At 40.6% G+C, this 22842-nt stretch overlaps 2 protein-coding genes and 1 long non-coding RNA gene across 12 annotated transcripts; 2 read left to right on the top strand and 1 right to left on the bottom strand.

Moving 5' to 3' along the window:
• Window positions 1-2491: 2491 nt before the first annotated feature.
• Window positions 2492-10874, top strand: cabp1a (calcium binding protein 1a). Of its 7 annotated transcripts, none has more exons than XM_044197031.1 (8): window positions 2492-3387; window positions 6811-6996; window positions 8815-8845; window positions 9558-9701; window positions 9805-9914; window positions 10023-10097; window positions 10203-10275; window positions 10372-10874. In XM_044197031.1, exons 1-8 carry the CDS (start codon window positions 2656-2658, stop codon window positions 10395-10397), a joined length of 1377 nt encoding a protein of 458 aa, XP_044052966.1. In that variant the 5' UTR covers window positions 2492-2655; the 3' UTR covers window positions 10398-10874. The 7 variants fall into 7 exon arrangements, with proteins under 7 accessions (XP_044052966.1, XP_044052967.1, XP_044052971.1 ...); XM_044197036.1 differs by having other exon boundaries at window positions 3256-3387; window positions 6777-6996; XM_044197034.1 differs by lacking the exon at window positions 2492-3387 and adding an exon at window positions 5600-5832.
• Window positions 10875-10957: 83 nt separating this feature from the next.
• Window positions 10958-13249, bottom strand: LOC122876554. Its single transcript, XR_006378086.1, has 2 exons — window positions 12842-13249; window positions 10958-12634 (listed from the first exon to the last, which is right to left on the bottom strand). It is a non-coding gene; the product is annotated as an uncharacterized LOC122876554 (long non-coding RNA).
• Window positions 13250-13254: 5 nt separating this feature from the next.
• Window positions 13255-22627, top strand: mlec (malectin). 4 transcript variants are annotated; one of them, XM_044197050.1, is made up of 6 exons: window positions 13255-13381; window positions 14290-14510; window positions 14989-15167; window positions 15399-15575; window positions 18286-18343; window positions 18557-22627. In XM_044197050.1, exons 1-6 carry the CDS (start codon window positions 13308-13310, stop codon window positions 18799-18801), a joined length of 954 nt encoding a protein of 317 aa, XP_044052985.1. In that variant the 5' UTR covers window positions 13255-13307; the 3' UTR covers window positions 18802-22627. The 4 variants fall into 4 exon arrangements, with proteins under 4 accessions (XP_044052985.1, XP_044052987.1, XP_044052988.1 ...); XM_044197052.1 differs by lacking the exon at window positions 13255-13381 and adding an exon at window positions 13400-13825; XM_044197053.1 differs by lacking the exon at window positions 13255-13381 and adding an exon at window positions 13870-13897.
• Window positions 22628-22842: the final 215 nt, after the last annotated feature.

Genomic DNA, 22842 nt, shown 5'->3' with positions numbered 1-22842 from the left:
ACACTGTACGATATAAAGCAAGGGGACAAAATAAATTAGATATAGCAGTGGCCCAGGGAGGCGCAGGCATGCAATAATGTTGTCATTGCTCTGTTTTCTCAGCAGTTATTGCTTGTCAGACCTGCACTGCCTCTGGAGGACATGGAGCCAGAGGCACTAAAATGCTGAGGCAATAATAACATCGTGTTAAATAAAAACAGTAGTGTCTTTATTACTCATGAGTGCTGGGTTAATAAGGAATATACACACGGGTTATCATTTGGCCCTACATCTGTCTGCACAGTCGAAGAAAAGGATTCCCAACTCGGCAGCCTTCACTGGGAAAATCTTTGCCTCTTCTTATCGCATTTGACTTTCTCTAAAGGTGCACAGGTGTTGCTACATCTGTAGGCCTGTAGCTTTGGTGGATGGAGGCACATGTTGATATGAGGTTGATGCCAATAATCACCAATAATAACACAATAAATTTAGATGTACCGTAGTGCTTGTATTCATAAGCTGCATGTTTTATGGGCACAGAGTTGTTTTGTTTCCGTGCCACAGCTCTTGAATTATTACAGTAGGCTATAGTAGTTGTTACAATACTGCTTAGGATAGTAATTACACCAGTGTGGGTGAAGCTCTGTGTGTTTGAGAGAGAGAGAGCAGAATACTGTAGCAAGGTGGGAGGGAAGAACAATCTAAAGCTCGTACGGGTATACATGTGTATGCACAAGGATTATCCTTTGAGCAATATGCATTGACATCACTAACTCAGAATTTTAAATAATAAGACCGGCCCATGGGTGTAGAAATGTAATAAAATGTGTCTCTCTAATAAGCCATTGGGATGATTTGCTGTAGTGGGGTCCAGGGACCTCTAGGTGTAGCTGATGGGGTCCTATGTGCCCATGACAAAGTGAAGAATAGTTTAATTTGACTTTAATGTCACTCAAATGCAGACGAGCAGTACAACCAGAGAATGTACATAGGGCAGACACACAACAGCATGAACACCTGTGAAATGTCATTAAAAATACATCAGCCATGCAACAAATGACGAAGCTAATAATCTTCAGTTTATGTAGAGTTAATATTTTAACATAATTGTGTTGTTTTGTTGCTCAACTACCAACCAGGAAAAGCAAGCAACTGCCCTGGGGCCCCAGGCCTGCAGGTCCCCTAAAGGCCCAGGTTGTCTGTGTGGCAATTACTTTGTGGTAATGTGTTTAATTACAAAATTGTTTGCTAATAAGCACCACTAAAGCACAATTCAAAATGGAAATTGAAAAGGCCCTATGGTGGCTCCTGCATTTTTACCCAATCTGAGGCCCTGTCTCATATTTCTTGCATATCTTTAAATTTTAATCAAATGATCACAAACTAACTCACATACAGCGAACCTGGTGCATGGGTGCAGCATTTCAGTCTAGGTTATTAGGATTCTGGGCAAAGTAGATTGAGGGAACATGTGTGTGGGGGGACTCAATGGGGACCCATCGCTCTGTTTTAGTTTGTCAAGCAGGGGAACCAGGAAAACAAGAGTAGGACCCAAAATGCAGACAACGGAGGCAGATAAATGCAGTTCAGGGATTTAATGGCTGCACAAGGGCTTACATGGCTTGACAGGCAGGTAGAGAGCAAACTCAGAAAAGGCAGTCCAGAACAGGCACCAAATCTGTAAAAGAGCAGGCAGAACATCCAAAATCCAGCGAGGTCCAAATAAACACAGGAAACAAATGCCAGGACACTTAACACAGAGCAAAGGAAGAACACAGACTAAATACACTCAGTGAGGGGAGACAACAAGACAGGTGAAACTAATTGACGCTGGTGAAAACAATCAAAGCAATCAAGGACAGGAAGCAAAACCACATGACACATGAGGGAAGGAGAGTATTTCAAAATAAAACAGGAAAGCAACTAGACACAAACCCAAAACCATGACACACTAATTTTTGCACTGAGCCCCCATAGCAGGTTAATGTGGCCCTGGATAGAATACAATGGTATGGTGTCTGACATTTTGTCCACTGGGAGGACAAAAGTGACAGAAAATCACAACAACACAAACCATAAAAATAGAGCTGAATTAACACGTTGCTGCCACTGTCCTAACACAAATTAGGTAGTTATTGTTGCAGGCAGGCCTACTGCAGCCTATTAGATTCCAATATTTAATGGATGTTGTGTCTACACCCAGAATGATTATATTTTTTGTCGATTTCCTTTTTTCATACTGTGGATGACACTATCTCAATTCTGTAACCACATAATTTGAACAGTTCTTTATGAGGCAAATGTTCATCTATAGGGGGGTCCATGGTGTAATGTCTATCTGGTCTATCATTTGGTCTGTCTGTGTCATGGAAAAGTTTGCCGACCACTGGTAGCCTATATCTTATTACCGTACCCACCTACGTCATTGCCAAGATGCCAGAGACCAGCATTCACATCAATGAAAAGGTGACGCGCTCTGCAGCTACGTGTGTGCCCCTCTGTTCCGCTGTCTGCGCGCGCTCCGGCCGCGCTGCCGCACGGCATTCAGGTGGTGAAATGTAGCCTAACTTCAGGCGTGCAGCCTCTGCTATGGTAATATGGGTCGACAATGGCGAGAAAACGGTTTATGATGTCAATGATCAACCCACCGAGACAGACTAGACTAGATCCGCAGCAATGAGCTCCTCCTTTCCAAAATCTGAATCTACGACCTCCTTACTGAAATCATCCTCGGCGGCGAGGAGACTAACACACCTCCCTGAACGCACAGCAGAAAGCCGGAGAAGTCAGCATCAGCACCAGCACCAGCACCAGCATCATCACCGTCCTGCCGCACTCCAGAGCAGCAGCAAAGCCGAGGAGTCCTTCTGGTCGGCCGAGTGCGACATCAGCGCCCGAAGACCCCTGTGCCATCCGTCCCTCATCGGCAGCCAGGACAGTAGTAATAATGCAGACACTCGGGGCAAGTGTAAGTCACATGCGCCTCACAGCCAAGTTCCCGACCCGCCGGAGCCAAACGGCGAGGCGGGCCGAGGTGTGAGGGAGCGCTGCAGGTCATCCAAACCCACACACCGGCACCACCACCGCAGGAAGCACAACCGGGAGGACCGTCCTCCGGCAGTAGGACCACCTGAACCTGAGCACCCCCGTCGCTGTCACACCCGCCCGGTCCCCAGGGTGCCCTCTCTATCGGACAGCAACGACGACAGGGCTCCTCTCTGTGAGCCGAAAGACCATAAAGGGGTCAGTTTGGCTAATAGCGGCGGTCTGGTCATCAGTCCATCCCCGTCCTCCTGCTCCCTGGTCCCGCTGTCCAGCAGGTCTTCTCGCCGCTCCCGGAGGTCCAGCGCTGCATCTTCTTCATCCGATATCAATTTACGCACCATCCTCAATTCACTGTTTGGGCAGGTAAGGCCCTGAAATATAGGGAAATCAATAGACGCCAGTTGTTTAAGATATTTGTGTCTGAATTAAATTGGTCAATTGGTTATATTCATTTAAAGAGTGAGTATGTGAAGTGCAGGGATGTTCCTGGAAATTTTAGGGCCCCTGACAAGCTGTGACTGTGACACCCTAAACCCAAATCCCAATCTATGTAAACTTAATTGGTAGAGCCTATGGGTTGGACTAATAGAAGGATTGCCAAAGGATCATTTGGTTTTATAAACCAATTTGAATGGATGACAACATATTAGTGTCTCTACTACTGCAGGCTTCATCTAATCTAATATGTTAAATTCACTTCACAAGCTTGCCATGCAGATTATAGTGCTTTGTTATTAGTATTTCTACAAAAGTGCACACAGATAAAGTGGTTAATTGTGGCTTCAGACTCCACTGATGTCCTGTTTACAATTAATGTACGCTAATGTGCTCTGCGATGCAGTCTGCAAACACTGTCATTTCTGGACAGGCTATAGAGGGAAAGGCTTCTTCTATCATTTCTTACATAATTTGTAAATACTGTACTACCTCCTACAGACCTTCTCAATCAGGCAGTCCTTTCTTATTGAAGTGGATGGTGCTGGGGCAGATGAAATGTTCTACAGAGAGGTGGAAATCTCAGCTGTTCTAATGTGTATTTGGTCAAAGACATAGATATATATTAATGTTCCTGCATCATTCAATCAGGAACACTGCAGTGATTGTTGTGTTGTGTTTGACGGAAATCACGTTGATGTTCCTGTTGGTGATGGAGGCTCTATTTTGAGCCTTAAATCTGTTTACACAAAAGAGAAGAGCACAGCTTAATATGCTTGGATTCTTATCAGTGATGTGATTTTGCATAATTTTGTCTGACAGAGCTAAAGGCAGTTAAAGCAACCAGTTTTAGTTTTACATTGCTAAAACTCCTGATAATATGTTGTTTATCAATGGCATTTTCCCAGTCTCTTCCTCAGAAGTCAGAGTTTAGTTCTTACCATGTAGGGTGATTTTCAACCGATCATGAATCAGGAGGTGATTTATGTATGTTGCCGAATTAGGAAGCTCTCAGCCGTAAAATGGGTTCAGTATGGGAACAAGATAAGAGAAAAATCTTCTTGTACTTATAGTATGAAAGCCTATTCTACAAATAACCTGTGAGTCAGTCTGCGGGCAGCTCTGTGAAAACATTAGCGTGACCTGAAAAAGGTCTTTGATGAGACAGCTAGATGGAGAGGAGTTCAATGGCAGGCAGAAATGTAACGCATGGTTTGAGAGATACACACACTGCCTTTGGCATTTTGTCTGAACAATGCATTCAGAGTAAAGTGGATTTTTACTGCTCTGGCTGCAAGTAGTGTTTTGACAAGCCAGAATGGAAATACATGGGGATACCTGGGGATTAGAATTGTTTGAAACCTCCTCACTAATTTTCTGTGCAGATAGAAAGATTACCTCGCTCGCTATCTGTATTCTGATTTTGTCTTCCTTCTGCAGATATATACACACATGTAGATATAAATGTCACTGTAACAGATGCAGTAAGTCCATTCTTTACACAGTCACACAGTCTTTATGTGTTTCTCTTTGGTGACATGTGGCTGCTGTAGGTCAGAGTGACCTTGTCTTTGCTGGCAGAGGGCAGAGGATGATGTGTGGGGGTGTAAGGCAAGAAAACATGCAGGCACATGCAGAAATATAAAGTGCAATAACTCAAATGCAATCTCAAGGTTGCAAATAAATAAATTAGTCTAGCACTTGTGCAGGTGAGGAAGACAGCAAGACTGGAAATAGATCATTACAGAGTGTCCTTGTAAACTTGCCTGGTACAGATTTTCATATAGCCTAGAAAGATCAAACACCTCACAATATGTGTGTGACCCTGAAGCAAAGGTTAGGTGCACATTAGTTATATTTTCCTGCAGGAAAGCCAGCACCCCTTATCCCATATATCTTGTTTATTCTTATGTTTGGTGCCTGTGAATCTGTGTTGAGTTGTCTGTGTTGTTCACAGAATAACTATAACAGTTTGGTCAGTGTGACATCTTGCAGACAGTGGATCACCCTCTTTTCCTTTAATAGGCATAATTCTGTTTCCCTCCTTGGCCCACTTCCCTCTCTGATTTAGTTTCTCACCCTCACTCTTATTTCTTCTCTCTCTCTCTCTCTCTCTCTCTTACTGTGTGTCACTGGCGCTCTTATTATTGCTACATTCATTTACTCCAGATAGTGCAGTACAGTGCAGTTCACTGTTTTTTCAACCAGCTGTACGTTAGCACCCCAGTCTTCATGGGTCTTGCTGAAACCAGAGTTTGCACTCCTCTCAAAATCCAAACTGCAAACTTAAAGGAGAAAAAGCCCTCATGGTCCTTTTTAGTGCCTCTTTTCTCCTTTGGTATGGGAAACTGCTTAGACTGGCCTCTGAGAACGGTAGGATTGTTTTCAGTGTGATGCACTATTACACCCATTACCTTTTTGCCCTGTCAGTTTGTTTGGTGGATTGTGTGGTGCGTTTGAAACTGGTAAATGAAACTGGACAGTAGTGCGGTTTTGTGTAGTTGAGTTGTGTGCAGTTGCATTTGTTCTTTGTGCTCGACCTCACACATGGATGTTGAGGTCAGTCATCATATTGCAAAAACCCTAGAAGATTTAGACACTTTTTATCTGAATGTGTGTATTTTTGTGGGACATGCCTTTACAAAAACAGTCCAAATCAGCATGGGTCATGATTATGCTAGAATCAGTTTGGAGTTAGGAGTTTTAATATCCACACTGTTTAATGTTGGTGGTTTGCAATGGAAATTACTTTATGAATTGAAACTTAAACCGCACTGCTTGTAGTTGGCTCTCGAGTGCATTCTGTTAAACATGTGAGATTAATGGCTTTAGACTTTGGCAGACCTTTGGTGTGCAACAGGAACTATTTTCTACAAAGTACATGTCCCACAGAAGAAAATGTTTCCTAATGTCTTCAGAGCATATAATGTCTTTTGTGATCGCAACACATGTAGCGTGTTCCCTGGTGGTTTAGCTCGTCTTTTCTCTGCTTCTGAGTGTTTACTGTTCCTGTGACAGTGTATAGGTGTGAAGTGCCATCCCTACAGCGTGGAAAGTAAACTGTTATGAACGATGAGTGGAAAGTTGGCAACATGCTGTTTTTTTATACATTTACCTTTCTGCCATGTTTTCATATGTTCGACATTGTTTCTCTCTCATACATACTTGCAGACACATAATACTTTTATAGAGAAATACAGTTCTGTGTTAGTATTTAATCTATTGCCTATTTTCAAGAACATAGAGAGTCTACATTGACTGTCATACATCCTCTCTCAACTTGTATCTTTATTCCATTCTGCTCCGAAATGCTACAGATGTCTAACACTGTCTCTGCACCCCTCTGGAAAGATGCTCCAGGATGCTGAGAGGAGATTCAGAGGGGTGCTGTCCTGTGAGGAGATGGGCCAGGCAGGGTATCTTGGGCCTTATCAGGAGTCCATTGTTTCCATGACACAAAACTGTGTTCTCGTGAGCAACATACTGGGACAAACCTGTGTCTTCCTGAGTAAAGGCATGGCCACATGCAGGCAGGCTGTACGTAAGTCTGGACAAACATCCTTTTTTATCCTCATTTGTCTGTATTTATATCAGCATTATAGCTAACCTGGATACGATTTCTATCATTACCAAACAAGCTGCCACAGCAACTATCACCGCCTTTCAATTATTGTCTAAGATAATATTTTACTATTTCCGCTCCTGCTGCTTTTTACTGGTATCTTGCCAGCTGTCAGTAGGGAACACACAGGTTTGGAAAATGACTGAGCCTGAAAGCTCACAAATGACTACAAGTTTTGGAGCTTGTGCAAAATGCAATGCCTATGAATGCAACAGCATTCATTACATTTGTTACTCACATTAGATCAGCGGTTTACAACCTTTCAGGCTTAAACAGGTCACGGGTTAAACAGGTGTAGCGCTGCAGATGCATCTTTGCTTTGTCCCACAGGTTGCCTCTCGCAGATTCGCATATCTGTATTTTGTACAGTGAATGCACAAAATATTAAAGGAATATTTTGACATTAAGGGAAATATGCTTGTTCGCTTTCTTACCAAGACTTAGATGAGAAGATTGATACCAGACTCATGTCTATCAGTTAAATATGTAGCTGGAGCCAGCAGCTGCTTAGCTTAGCTTAGCGGTAAGACTGGAAACAGGGGCAAAGAGCTAGCCTGTCTCTGTACAAAGGTAGCAAACTCCATCTACCAACAAGTTATATCTTGTTTGTATAATCTGTACAAAAACCGTGTAAAAACGACATGTTGTGGTTTTACAGGGTTCACAGGGTTATATGCTGGACTATTTCTCAACGTCATATCTGACGTGTAAAGAAACAAGATATGACGTCTTAATTTGCGAGTTTTAGAGATGCTGATGGGGGGTTTTGTTACCTTCAGACAGAGCTAGGCTAGCTGTTTCCACTCTTTGTGCTAAGCTAAGCTAACCGGCTGCTGGCTGTAGCTTCATATTTACCATGAAGACATGAGAGTGGTATCGATGTTCTTATCTAACTCTCGGCAAGAAAGCGAATTAGCGTATTTCCCAAAATGTCAAACTATTCCTTTAAGAACAACTTCCCCTTACTCAGTTACAACCCCATCTGCACAATCCACAGCTGTGTATATGTATCTCCTTGTCTACACTATTGTATGGTTACGGATCAATCAATGTACAGTGATGTTAGGTGAATTGCATGAAAAGAGTGAGCGGCACATGAGAGAATCATGAATCAGCCCTGGGACATGTCAATGTAAGCGATGATGGTTGATGCACTAACAGTGATGGATTGACAGATTGAAGTGCTGATGGTGCACGCATGTTGGATTGACTGGTTATGCTTCCTTAGGCTCATGTGCCTCCTGTATTTTTTTATGTTAGCGGTTCCGGTCACAGTTCTTGACGTCAATACTCAGTGTTGTGTTTAGACTTCTGACTGCTCCTGCTGTTAACCCCTGAGGGTTCTGGGATATGTCTGCCTCTCTCTCTGCCCTTTAAAGGTTGCATTCATTGTAGGCAAGCGCTGAAAAAAATAGAAACAGCCACATTCTTCTGTGAACTCTGGGGTTTATGGTTCCCAGTCATGCTTGATAGGGATCAGCCTATTTATACTTTGAGGTTTTGTCATCAAGATGTGAGACAGTCTCAGTCCACTGTTAAAAAGAAGGAGAATGGAGAAGATCGATTTAGGTTTGGGCATCACTCGAGTCACAGCGTTGTCAGCGGTATGTTTGCGTGTAGCTCATACACAGATACGTGTGTTTGTTAAGATGTGTGATTATGATGACTGCTTTTTTCATGTGTCGTGAATTTGTTTTTGTACAGACCAATGATTGAATGTCATTTCTTAATAGGACAGAGAGCTGCGGCCAGAAGAAATGGATGGTGAGTTTATCTTTCTTTACTGAAGTTAAAGGGACAGTTCACCCCTAAATCAAAAAGACATTCTTACCTGTAGTGCTATTTATCCATCTAGATGGTTTTGGTGTGAGTTGCAGAGTTTTGGAGATACTGGCCGTAGAGATGTCTGCATTTTCTGAATATAATGGGACTATATGACTCATATAGCCAAAAAACTACATTTAAAAAGCAGCAATGTCTCTTTCCAGAAATACTCAAGATAATCCACAGATTTGTTGTGAGCAGTTTCATGTAGGAACTATTTTCTTTCTACCGATAGTTCCTACATGAAACTGCTTATAACAAGTTCTGTGGATTATCTTGAGTAACCAGATTTCTGGAAAGAGACATTGCTGATGAGTTATTTAAATGTTTAATTTTTTGTGCCATACAGTCCCATTATATAAAAAAAAACACTTCAAACACCAAAACAATCTAGATGGGTAAATAGCACTACAGTTAAAGAGGAAAAATATGTATTTTTGATTTTGGGGTGAACTGTCCCTTTAAGCAGTCAAACAAAATGTATTAAACAACACAGCTGTAGAGAACAAACATACGAGTAAAATTAAATGAAAAGAAGGACAAGTTTTAACGTGTGGTGCCAGAGTTTGTATTTATATGAGCAAAATAGCATGTAAGTAAAATGAGAGCCATACAATTCAATTCCTAATGATATTTCTTTATTGCTCAACAGAGTTGCGGGATGCTTTCAAAGAGTTTGACAAGGACAAGGACGGTTTCATCAGCTGTAAAGACCTTGGAAACTGTATGAGAACCATGGGATACATGCCCACTGAAATGGAGCTGATTGAACTGAGCCAACAGATAAACATGAACTGTAAGGACTTAACTGTCTTATGTATCTATATGTCATGATTATAGTTGTGTCCTATATGTGTATTGTGGTTTGAAATTCTGTGCCCAAATCTCTTTTTCTGAAGTGGGAGGTCATGTTGATTTTGAGGATTTTGTAGAGTTGATGGGCCCAAAACTCCTCGCCGAAACTGCAGACATGATTGGAATAAAAGAGTTAAAAGACGCGTTTAGAGAGGTAAGAGTCTCTGGATTCATATTTAGATAATTGGTTTCTGTAGGTCTGGTCATGTGAGATTTTTACTATTTACATTTTTAATGTTGTTCCTCTGCTTTTTGTTCTCAGTTTGACACTAATGGAGATGGTGCCATAAGCACATCTGAGCTCCGAGATGCTATGAGGAAGTTGTTGGGCCAGCAGGTAAGAATGGGATCAGAGAGAGAGAACAGAGTCTCTAAACCATTCTTGTATGAATACCCACTGTGTGTGGTGCTCCTCTAACTGCTGCCAACCTTTTGTTCCCAGGTGGGTCTAAAGGAAGTAGAAGATATCCTGAGGGATGTTGACTTGAATGGTGACGGGCTTGTTGACTTTGAAGGTAAATCACCTTTTACAAACTACTTATTTAAGGTATGCTGTGGAGTTTAGAGCAAGTGTTGCATTTTGTCATTCTCCTCCTCCTCTCTTTTCACAGAGTTTGTACGAATGATGTCTCGCTAAGATCATAAAATGATCGGTCCTGAATGTGAAGCTGTGTCCTTCGCTATACTTGACCAAGTACAACCGAGGACATGCTAAGATCTCTGAGCCACCCAAATCTGAACGACACTGGAATTATAACTCCTTGAATGTTATGGAGCGAGGAGTCACCTCACTTTCAATCAATAAGTGTTCTTCCTGAAAAGTCTCCAGTTCAACTGAGGCAGAATTTGCTGTAGCCTAGCTGATGATTGTCCAACTTGTGTTTTTGCACTTTAATTCTCACTAAATAACTTCCTGTGTGGATAGATTGCTGGTGTCTTGTCTCATCCTCTACATGGTAAAAATAAGTGTCTTGCAAAATGTCGCCTTTGATGTACAAGAAAGTCAGGATGAGAGAGTGAATGCCTGTAGAAAAGATGTGAAAGATCAGTGCACTGTTGATCACTTCACTATGTTTTCACACAGTATGTGTTATATTAAAAATTGTAAGTGGAATGTCCTTTGTGTGACATTGGTGCTCCACCCAGGAACCCATGTGGCAATATTACACCTGTATTGCAACTGTGTGACCATCTGTGATTTTTCAATGTGCCAGTCAAGTCCTGTAAAAGCATCACTGTCTGACAACTACATGCAACGAAGAAGCAGATCTCTGATATTAATGAGAAACAGAACTCTGAAATACATTTCATATATGTTATTTGCCCAAATCCATATTGCCCTTAGATCATACAGTAGGAATGACATATGTGAACTGTATTTACAGTGGATGTGATTATGTTGTACCTGTACTGTATGTCAATGTCAGTATGATTGTAGTTGTGGTAGCGGTCCACACATCTGTGTTGTCGAAGCAATTTTTATGCATGCCAAAGAAAGAAATTTATTAAATTCAGTATGCACATTTGCATTTTGTCTAACAAACTAAACAAAATATTTCGCCAGGTTAACTGTAGAAAAATAAAAGGTGTTTACATTTGAGCCCCTTTTTCTGTGGTGATATTGCCAAAGAAAATGCAAGCGCAATATAGTAGAAATGGTTTTCAGTGTGAAATGATACATACTCAAAAACATGTTGACAGCAGCTTATTTTGGTCTGGACTTTAAATTTCATGTTATACTTCTTAATCTTTGCTGTTTGTCTACAAGGCATATGTCGAAATGTCATTATCAGTATATTAGTATAACACTGTCTGCTGTCACTGCATGTCTTGAGGACAAACCTCCTTATAATATCCATTATTCATTCATATCTCTGGTAAGACTGTGGCTGGGTAAGCCTCACCTGCAGCAAACAGTGCAGAACCATCACTGTGCAAGTCATCAAATGAAAATAACTAAATAACTGTGTTGTGTCCCTGTGTGACCTTTGGCTAATTTTGCTTTGATGACAAATGTTTTATACTACAAACATATTCCTTTTACACATATTACTAAAGACATATCATATGGTTATGCAATATGCATAAAATGTATCATAAAGAGATGCCTTGCTTTATTTGGGCAGCAGTGACAAGACAGTGTTTACATGCTTTTCTATACCAAGCAACTGCAGTCATTTCATTTCACTGTTAAGCTTCAGCTAAAACTATTTGGTAACACATGTGCTCCATTATAAAATAATGCAGTTACAGTTAAACAGTTAAAAATGACCACATTGACACTAACTAATAATTAACTAGCGTGAAGGGGGCTACAACTTTAATTTCATTGTGCAGCCCTGTGTTGTAGAATGACAAACAAATGTACCTTGAACCTTAAATGTACCTTGAAAATGCTCAGTGCAAGAATTAGCTTGCATCTAGAAAGAATAGGGGAGGTTGTTACAGGCACAGCAACGCCCACGATAAAACTGAACAATTACGTGCTGCCTCTGGGAGACATTGTTGCAGAGCTGCAGCTGCAGCAACAAATGTTTCACATATGCTTATGTAAAGTACATCTGTGGAAACATTATGGCATTGGAGGAGTTTATTGCAAATATCGACAAATCCACGGCACCGTAGCTGTAGCAAACAATTTAACTATACAAGGCTGTATATTTGCTTCATTTTAAGGATAGAGGGTATTTTAACGTATGTTTACCAATGTTTTGTTACGTAAAAAACAATCATGAAACACCTGTCATCCATAGAGGTATTGCTGTTGCCATAGCAACTATCTTCATTCACTCCTTTCTGGTCAACTCTCGACTGCAGCGTGTGCGCGCTGCGTTGTACTCTGCTGTTTGGACAAGACTCGGACCATACCATGGCCTACCGGAAAGAGGGGGGCGTGAAGATTTCTTAAAGAACGTGTGTAGGCTATATTTAAAATATTACTATTTTAAATATATATATATGCATCTTTGTAAAATATTACTATTTTAAATATATATATATATATATATATATATATATATATATATATATACATCTCAGTCCCTTGAATAATAATGTAAGATAATGTTGAAGATATCTTACCTTTGGCTGTCAGTGTCAGTACAACTGGTAACTGATTCGACCCCGGTCACTAGAAATACCCTCTTGTAGGTTTGGAGTGATTGATGATTGAACCGGTGGAAACTATTGTATAAAAATATAAGGCCATAGATATATGGTGTAGGGCAAACGATAAATAATATAAGTAAAATTAGCCTCCATAGCACTGCAAACTACCCTTTCTTTAGCATATTGGTGGTTTCTTTCAAGTTCAGTGGGTTTCTTGTCCTGAGTTCATCCCTGTACTCACATCTTTAACTTTGTTCTTAATTTAAAACGAAACTAACTCCAGAATGTAAATGATAAACTTGGTTTTATATGATTAACGTTTGGCCCGCCATCCTGTCTAAAGGAGGTGTGTGTGTGTGTGTGTGTGTGTGTGTGTGTGTGTGTGTGTGTGTGTGTGCGCACAAAGTGAGACTGCTGCCTGAGAGGCTAAACTCAGGGCATGAAATACTCAAAACCTCACTTGACGTGGAAAAAGGACACAGGGCTTCAGTTTGCCCGTTTCTGTCAATCAAGGTTAGATATGGGCAAAACTTGTTTACAACCCGAACACGTTATGACCGCTGATATTCTTGTCATTTGTACATTGTTACAACAAAGTAGGATATGATTGGTTTATGATATGAAATGTGTGTTTAATGGTTCAGGAAACCTTAACAGGTGAATGCGATTCGACAGAGTATCTGTCAGTCATTGGCCATGGGAAATCTAAGGTTAGGTAGCACTGTTCCGCCTCCTGCAAACTGGCAGCCGCTGTAGCTAGCAGAGCAGATGTTAGTTCGGATGCACACATTGAATGAAAGTCGGTGTAGCAGGCTGTGGCCACCAGCAACTGAGAATATCCGCACTCAGTAAAGTTATCTTAAGTTACGGTGTATAGGCACCTGGTGAGACTGTATCTGCAGGGAAAAGCTTACACGTTGGCAAGAGACGGGTTGAAGAGATTTGTGGGAGGGGAAGGTAAGACACATTTGCATTAACGTTAGCCGAACTCTCATCATAGACCAAGTAACGCTTTTTCTGGTTAGACAGGTAGGTTAGCAAGCTAGCTAGCTAGCCTAATTGACCAACGTTACTCGCTGCTAATTTCTCGTCATCTATTTAGTGTTTGTCTGATTTAATATGGAGGCGGCATTTCATTAATCTGTAAACGCTAAGCTAGGGTAGTTGTATAATAGTGGTATAATTAGGGTTAGGGTCATTTTCTGGGTGTCTGTGCTTTTGTGCTAATGCTACACCCGGTATTGGTACTGTTAACGTTAGCATACTGGCTAACTAACAGATATCATGTTGCATGTCATCCAGACAACCTGGCTAGCTAACCTTATGTGGGTAATGTTACTTGTGGAAAGGTTACTTCTGTACAGCAACTCAGTCGGTGCTGCAAGCAAGCAGATACCGACGCTGTCTGTTTCTGTATCTAGGACCAGGCTGTGTGTGGCAATGCAGCGGGTCACGGCGCAGCTCGTCGTCGGAGTGGTCGCAGTGGTGCTGTCGCTGCTGGCAGAGCAGTGTTGGGCGGACGGCGGGGGCCCCAGCCTCGCTGAACGGGTTATCTGGGCTGTTAATGCCGGGGGTGAAGCACACGTGGACGTGCACGGTATTCACTTCAAAAAGGACCCATTGGAAGGGAAGGTTGGCAAAGGTGAGTCGATGTTATCAGCGGTTAACTGCTAATATTCACCTGTAAGGTGTTGCTGACAACGACATTGTGAAGGTAAAAGCTGTTTTTCAGAGTAACAGACATTTCAAGCAGAAACCTCTGTATAGTCTGGCTTCCGCAAGTAACCACAAACTAATGAGGAGTCAGCATAGAGGACTACAGCTCCGCCCCTCTCAGCATGTAGAGGAAGCAGGTGACGATATGATCAAATTGACTGTAGAGTCATTCTTAGCTCCAGTTATGAGGCAGAGATACTGTAATTCCAAGTTGGAGTGAACACAATGTGGTAACTTGCCATTTGAGACAGAAGGACACTGAGTGCAGGAAACGGTCAGGGCTTACGCAATGTGCAATTTGGTACTTTCCTTGACTTAAAACATGATCACTTTTCCAATAATGTAGCTAATAATATGGTCTTGTGCAAAGTGCAAACTGAACCTGGTGCTATTCTCCTTTGTAGCATCTGATTATGGTGTGCGTCTGCCAATACTGCGCTCCAGTCCAGAGGACCAGATTCTGTATCAGACAGAGCGCTACAATGAGGACACTTTTGGATATGATATTCCCATTCGTGAGGAAGGAGACTATATACTAGTTATGAAGTATGCAGAAGTTTACTTCGCCCAGTCACAGCAAAAGGTATGAAAATGAATGAATCAGTGGACAATGTATGCATTTTTTTATTTGTGCTTCATTTAAACTTTCCATGTGCTTATATCCCCCCCACACACACACACAGTTCATATAGTGTTTAGACAGTACTCTGGGAGTTGAATAGCCATCAGTGTACTGTATTGATGGCACCATGGCTGTGTGTGTGTGTGTGGATTAGCTTTTAGGCATTGCTGATTTGGGAATATGTTTTTCTAGGTGTTTGACGTCCGTCTAAACGGCCATGTGGTGGTGAAGGACCTGGATATCTTTGAACGTGTGGGTCACAGTACCGCTCATGATGAAATAGTGCCCTTTTCTATTAAACGTGGCAAGCTGAGTGTGCAAGGAGAAGTGTCCACTTTCAACGGCAAGCTCATTGTGGAGTTTGTAAAGGTGAGCTGTTTTTATTTAAATTATCTGAGAAATATCTAGATGTCATTGTCTGTCGAAAGGGAATGTCAGTTTGCTTATTTTACCATGACACTTTTAAATAGCACTTTGACAACTTCCTTGATTTGTTGATGCTGTTCAAACAGGTTGGTGAGGTTGAACATAATGCAGGAACAGACTATTGGCTTAAATGAAAAATCCATGTTATGTCATGGCAGTCACGTTGCAACAGTGGAGAGTTTCTTAAAATAAAGTGTCAAGAGTTTTGATAAAGACAGATGTATTTTATGTCTTTTTTTATCAGACTATTCAACCAAACGTGAGTAAAAGTGGTGTCCTAGCCTTGATTTATTAATTTATTTTCTTTATGGAATATGTTTTATTATTTTAAGGTGACAATGGGCAGCTATGTGCAATGGACAGGGGTTGGGAGAATAGCCATTACACCAGTAATGTTACTTTATATTAAAATTACTTAAAGGCAAAATGAGTAGGATTTTCTTAAAAAAAACAATGCATGGACTCACTGATACAAAAATAATTCCTCTCAATCATCACGTATGACCCAGTAGAAGTTTGTGGCGGTGTCTGTATCTGCATTTTTCTCGTCCTTGCTGAGAGTTAGATGAGAAGATTCATACCACTTTCTTGCCTGTTAAATATAAAACAACCTCCAGCAACTGGGCACTGTCCAAATATTTATTTATTTATTTTTTGAAAGGGGGGAATAATGCCTACCAGAGCCTCTAATTAACACATTATATCCTGTTTGTTTAATCTGTGTAAAAACCCAAATGTACAACAAAAACGGGGGCACCCCAGTAGCTCACCCAGTGGAGCGTGCGCCTCATGTACCAAGGCTGAGTCCTTACCGCAGCGGTCACTCCCACCTTTCCTGTCTATCTTCAGCTGTTACTATAAAATGAAATTTTTACATTTTTGTTTTTCTACATTGAACAAACAAGATATAATGAAGTTAATTTGTTGCAAATAAGAGTATTTCTCAAAATGTTGAACTGTTCCTTTTAATATGACAGCATCAAACTTCAGCCGTGTGGGAAATTGCCATTATAACTTGTGTAGAAAAGTGATGCTTGGGACTTTGTCAAATACGAGACTGACATGTAAAATCAACAATACATTTACATAATGAACTCCATGTTTGAAAGGGGCTGTTGACAGTTAATTGTATGGCCCACACATTCCAACTGGCTGACTACAGTCCCACATCTGGTTGGTCTTTATCATATTTGTTTACTTGGCATGTAGCGTATAAAATTAACTTTGCACCAAGCAACTACTGTCTGTGAATCCGGTGTCAAATTCTCTATTTACTCCATCTTCAAGTTAGTGGTCGCTTGCCTTTCGTTTCCATTTCTCATAGATACGATTGCTGGTTACTGTGAGTTAGGAAAGGACATTGCGACATCCAAAAAATCTGTTGTTATCCATCCCCTTAAACCAATAAAAACAGCCTCTTATCTATTGCTGTCTTTGTGATAAGGTCCTTGTCACATTTACTCTCTGGTAATACATCTAGCATCTCCTGCCACAGGCCTGCAGCAGCAATGGTGTTGGTAATTTGGTTCAAGTGTCTCCCCTTCACATTATCCAACACCATCACTCTACTTTTTAGACACTTCCTACAACCTGATGTGTATAACATTTCCCTTTTTGTCCTCCTTGCCAACAGTACAGCACCATATAATACTATGATACTGTACTTCTGTTACAATTGACATGGCTTTATATTGACTGATAGGCAACTATTGACTGTGTATCTGACTGTGAGGTTTAATTGAATCTCCTGCTGCAAAACTTGGCAAAAATGTCCACAATTATATTAGTAATAATTTATAAAATGCCCAAAACAAAAACGTGATATTAAGTAGTTATTGCCATAGAATTTCTTTCAATTAGAATTATCTTGTCAACATTTGTTTGACGCATACTTGTTTACTTAGCCCATATTTGCACCAATACAGTACTTCCAATACAGCAGAACATCACAGTCAGATTACCTTTTGATTCTGTTTTTTGGGAGTTTGGGAACTACTCACAAATACTGATGAGGTTGCTGCAGTCCTTAGGATTAATACTTTGGGGGGGGGGGCCTTCTAACATGATTAGTATTCTTTTTTTATTCCCGGGTTCTAACAAATGAAAGATTTTGCCAGTGGGTTTGTAGAACATGTGACTATAGGCTAAATTTGTAGGGTGGCATACTTCAGAAATGTTTTTTTGCTTTGACCTCTTTCTTCTTTTTATTTTTTGTAGCTCACTGGCCCTCTCTGCATTTTCTCTTTAAAAAGATACAAGTGGGATGCACTGTCGGCTCTTTTTGTGAATGTTAAAACTATTCTAACAATGAAATAACCAAATCTCTCTCGCACAGGTTGTTTTGCACTCTCCACTTGTCCAGCAGAAATCCACCTGCACCAAATGTTGATTCTCTCTTTTATCACAGTGATTAAATATAGAATAAAAACAAAGAAGGAAGACATTTTTAATATTGTTTGTGTCAAATTGAGCATCATACAGAGATAAGGGTGCTCCAACCATTAATTGTTTCTTGAAAGCAAAAAAGATAATAGATCATTGTTAGAAACAATCACAATTATCATCACTTCTCTATGGTATTATATTACTTTTTCTTTTGCTTACATTTGGCGCTGTTGTCCCTGCTCTTCTACTGATATGTTCTGTGTTTCAGGGTTATTATGACAACCCCAAGGTCTGCGCGCTCTACGTAATGAAGGGGACATTAGAAGGTGAGTCCTGAGACTGCAAACATACCCTGTATTGATTAGTATTACAATATTTTGCTCAACCAGAGTTTACCAGCATTTTACTACAGTAGTTGTAGACTTAGTTGTAGCAGTGTTATGCGCAAGTGATACATCCAGACTATTTGTGTACCAATTTCTTTCTGTGTGATTTGGACCAACCTCACCCATCTTCCTTTACACTTTTTTACTTGACAGATGTGCCAAAACTTCAGCCTCACCCTGGCTTGGAGAAGCACGAGGAAGAGGAAGAAGAGGAGGAGGAGAGCGAGGGAGGCGAGGAAGGTGGGAAGAAAAAGGTCCCTATAGGTTCCAAGAACAGGGTCCAGTCAGGCCCCCGAACACCAAACCCATACGCAGCCGACAACAGCAGCCTAATGTTTCCCATCCTTGTGGCGTTTGGGGTGTTCATCCCCACACTGTTCTGCCTCTGTCGGCTGTGAGCTACAACTAGTGATCGAGGAGACATCAAACGGACAGACAGACTATGAAGAGAGGGAAGGAGAGGGGGGGGTTGGGGGGGGGGTCGACAACAGCAGCACAGGTAAAAGCATACACGCAGGAGAGAGCTTGAAGGCTTGAAGAAAATCATGACAACAGAGGACAAAAAGAGACAACTTTTCGGAAAGCCACTACGAGATGAAGCAAACGCTGTTGTCGCATTCTACCGTTGAGGAAAGAAAAGGAGATGTAGGAAGTGTATGCTGTGCGCTTCTTTGTGAATGTGTTTCGCATCCACCTCTGCTGACCCTTTTGAACAATGTTAGTCATTTCCACTCAGAGACTGGGCAGGATTTACAGATGCCAGTCTTCACTGTTTGAAACCACAATTCAGCAGCTAAGGGGTCCGTAGAAGTTATTGGTCTGGGCCCGTTTTATTAACTAAAAAGCATTGTTTTGTACTGGGTGTAGCAAGGAAGTTTAACACTCCTGCTCAGCATCTGGTCAGACATGATACCTTCAAATTGGAAATGGTGCTGCTTAGAAATTGGTTAAATAGAATAGAAACTATGAGTCAGGTGTACAGTTGCCATCTGAGAGGCTCCCATTTTTCTCAACTTGTCGCGTTTTTGTGTCTTTCCACTCAGATCTAGTTAGTTCTTTGTTGACGTGCCATCATCTACTTGCCATACGTTGTTGAAAGACGAAAGTAATTGGTGTTGAACCAGCTCTAGCTAGCTGGATTATTTGCTGTCTGCTGTCTAAGTCGGTTTGCCTTTACATAAATATAGGTTAAGTTTCACAAATCTGTTGATGTGTGGTAATACATACTTTGGCATTGTTCCATCAAATACTGATCCAGGGCCATGAAAAGTGCTTAACAGTGATCACAAATTTAAAGTCCTTTTGGTTTTGTTTGTTTGTTTTCAAGGATGAGTCCTTTTTTTTTTTTTTTTTTTTTTTTAATTCACACATTACAACGTGAGAATATTGAACCTTACGGTTTTTTTCAGTAAGAGATGCCACATTTAGTGAGAGGCAAAGTTGAAGCTGTGAAATGCTTAAGCTCAAGTGAGTCAGGATCTTTTCATTTTCTGTTTTTTCTCTGATCTTTGCCTTTTTCTATTCATTCATTATGTATGCCTGCCTTTTTGTCTCACCAAAGAATGTCTCTCTTTATGTCATTAGAGAAGAAAAACTTGGTGGCCTGTTTTAATTTGACTAATAGCTTGCAAAATACAGTTCTGGGATGCCTCTGTGGCAAGTGGATGAAATTGAAGGTGTTTGGACACGCAGTACCCTCATCATCATCGTCGTCATCGGTTAACTGAGAGGACAGCTGTAATAGTTGTATTTGTTTTGTGTCATTAATTTTGTGTTTTCGATTTAAAACAGAAAGCTGTGTTGACTCTGAACTTCAGTCCTTCATGTTATTTGAAACTGAGAGAACAGGCCGCTGCAGCTCAATGTTAATATAATAAATCATGAGAATCTGTGCCAGTCAATGCACTTGTTTCATACATCCCCAAAGTTGCTCTGCGTGCACCACAAGTTCATCTACCTGCAGTAAGAGATGAGAAAGCACAATATCAGTCAGGAGAAAATGATGTTTACCAGATGTTATAAATCAACATTTATTGCATTTTCCGCATTCTTCACTCAGCCTTTTCAAATCTGTTGTCTTAAAACTTTTAATGTGGACTGTACCATTTTGTTAAATCAGTGTGAACTTTCAGTGCAATTAAGCTACGAGTTCTGGTCCTTGAATTGATTGAGCAAATGGGACAAAATTTGATCTTTGATAATGTGGCCATGTAGGGGAAAAAAAGGTTCACTTTGTGTTTTAGTCTCTGCTTTTGGACAATGATATCCTGCTTTGCGTTCCATGCAGACTGAAAAGCAGCTTTGTTCTTCATTTTTAGTGTGAGTTGTGATCCCTCCTATTTATGTATCTAGTTACCTCCCTTAAGTGCTTAGCTCTATTCCTAGGACGTTTTTGTAACTTTGCCTGTTTCACTAATGCGTCTTAAATGTCCCCTGACGGTTAATAATTCAGGTGTTGTGGATCCTTCCTCACTCCTCGATTCTTCTTCCCATTTTGATTGATTGTGGGTAAGAAGTTAGTGCCAGAAAATATTTGGTTAGTTGGTTTTGGGGTTTTTGTTTTTTCTGTCTCTTAAGTTGTAAACTCAACTCATATATTTAAGCACCTTTTTTTTCCTCTGAAAAGATGCAAAAAGTACATTTAATTCCACCAAAGTCACCGTGTTCTGTTCCTCTGCAAGTCTACACAGTTGCGTGTGTATATAAGGTACAAGATTACACTTTTTATTGTGTGACAACAGTTTTGTTCTCATCACGTTTGTGTTGTAGCTGGGATGTTAGGGTGTTTTGGGGTTTTTTTGTTTGTTTGTTTTTTGTCTCCTGAGGAAGACTTTGTGGCCTTTCTTCTGGGGAGGAACAGTTGTTGGTACAGAATACAAAAAAATTTAACAGGCAGCCAGATGAACTGACTGTCAGAAAGTCAAATAAATGAGATTATGTCTGAAAATGTGGGATCTTCCATTCTATTATATATAATTTAAATCAGAGTGGGGCTGATCTGGAGATATTTTATAATACGCTTGGATATGTTTGAATTTTTTCCTCAGGATCTGTTTTGTTTTGCGTTTTTAAAACGTGATATTTTATTGGTGTGACATTTTGCACTGCCTCATGTATTTTAAAATCATGTAATTTTTTTGTGTGTTCGTCTTTGTTGCCTTGAATTATTGAATACATTGTGCTTTATCATCTTTCGCCTTGAGGTTGCTCTTTTGTTTGCTTATATCAAATTAACCTTTTTTTCCCCCTTTTTCTCTGTTAAACACACTTTTCAGGGCTAGATTTTCATTCCACACAAACAACCCTTGTTAGGATTCTGTCAGTAGAGTTAATATATCTTGAGCCTGTCGGTAACCTCAACTTTTCCAGGAGCAAAGCCAGTCAAAAACAAATGGAAAGGTTTGTAAGAGAACTGTGTGAAATGCATATGTCCAGCACTTGTTTCCAACTGTTGTATCTCTTATGTATTTAGCTCCTCACCAGCCTACTTCGGACCTGTTATTGACAATACATCACAACTGAATGAACTGGAGTGGAATGAAGATCTGCTCTCAGTGGGGGGTTTTTCACATGAAAACCAAAGAATTGCCGTCATTCCATCCAAATTCTTAAACAGTGTCCGAACATAATGCTAAAGGTTCTTCATTTATCTCATAAATGAAGAACCTTTTTAAACCATAATTTTTCTCACCTGGTAAACCAGGTGTCCTGTCTAATCATGTCTTGTCATCAGAGTTATTGTCACCACTTACTCCCCTGCCGTGACACCCCATCCTCTTGAAATTTTCATCCTAAAAGAGTCCTTTTAATTGCTCTGTGATTAATGTAAATTTGTTTGAGATGACCATTGTCAGCTTGTCGCTATCTTTCTATGTTTCTCATTTTCAAAGCAACTGAACATGTGAGATGAATTTAAACTGAGACAAATTTGAACAGCAAAACATCAGCCAACTTGTCCATCGTCCAGGCAGCAGTCCATAGACACAAACAACGAGGTCTGCCACCGATCGCACAGTGTGAGTGTGTGCTTAAATATGAGTCCTACTGTATAGACATACATGTGTTGGATAAATAAATGCTCCTCTGAGGGCTGTAGGCAGCAGCAGGTGGACTGAGAAATGTATTTGAGACCCCTGATCCTACTCAGATGTGGCATATGTCTGCAAAATGGGGAAATGCTGATAAATGCTGTCTCTTTTTAATAAATGTGCTATTTTATCAGAACGTGTTGCTTTTTTTTCGACTCCAACATCACTGAGTTGCCGTTGAGTGCTTTGTGAGATTATTTGGTATTTAGCAGTATTGTGTTAAATTTGATCTTATGACAAGTACTGTGCCTGTGAATCCACACCATCCAAAGTGTGAAGCATTGTGGAGCTATATGCAACTTTGCGAATGCTTAAATACCTTTTAACTCTAATATATCAGTCTAAGAATAT

The sequence above is a fragment of the Siniperca chuatsi genome, linkage group LG5 (genome assembly GCF_020085105.1).
Source record: "Siniperca chuatsi isolate FFG_IHB_CAS linkage group LG5, ASM2008510v1, whole genome shotgun sequence".
NCBI lineage: Eukaryota > Metazoa > Chordata > Actinopteri > Centrarchiformes > Sinipercidae > Siniperca > Siniperca chuatsi.
The sequence above is the reverse complement of the archived record's forward strand: the minus strand, read 5'-3'. Positions and strand labels throughout refer to the sequence as shown.

Excerpts from the sequence above, each read along its gene's own strand:
- cabp1a (XM_044197031.1), top strand. The coding sequence starts at position 2,656 with ATGAGCTCCTCCTTTCCAAAATCTGAATCTACGACCTCCTTACTGAAA. Across the intron at positions 10,098-10,202 it reads GGAAGTTGTTGGGCCAGCAG|GTGGGTCTAAAGGAAGTAGA; the intron begins GTAAGAATGGGA and ends TTTTGTTCCCAG. Across the intron at positions 10,276-10,371 it reads CGGGCTTGTTGACTTTGAAG|AGTTTGTACGAATGATGTCT; the intron begins GTAAATCACCTT and ends CTCTTTTCACAG.
- mlec (XM_044197050.1), top strand. The coding sequence starts at position 13,308 with ATGAAATACTCAAAACCTCACTTGACGTGGAAAAAGGACACAGGGCTT. Across the intron at positions 13,382-14,289 it reads GCCCGTTTCTGTCAATCAAG|GACCAGGCTGTGTGTGGCAA; the intron begins GTTAGATATGGG and ends TTCTGTATCTAG. Across the intron at positions 15,576-18,285 it reads TCATTGTGGAGTTTGTAAAG|GGTTATTATGACAACCCCAA; the intron begins GTGAGCTGTTTT and ends TCTGTGTTTCAG.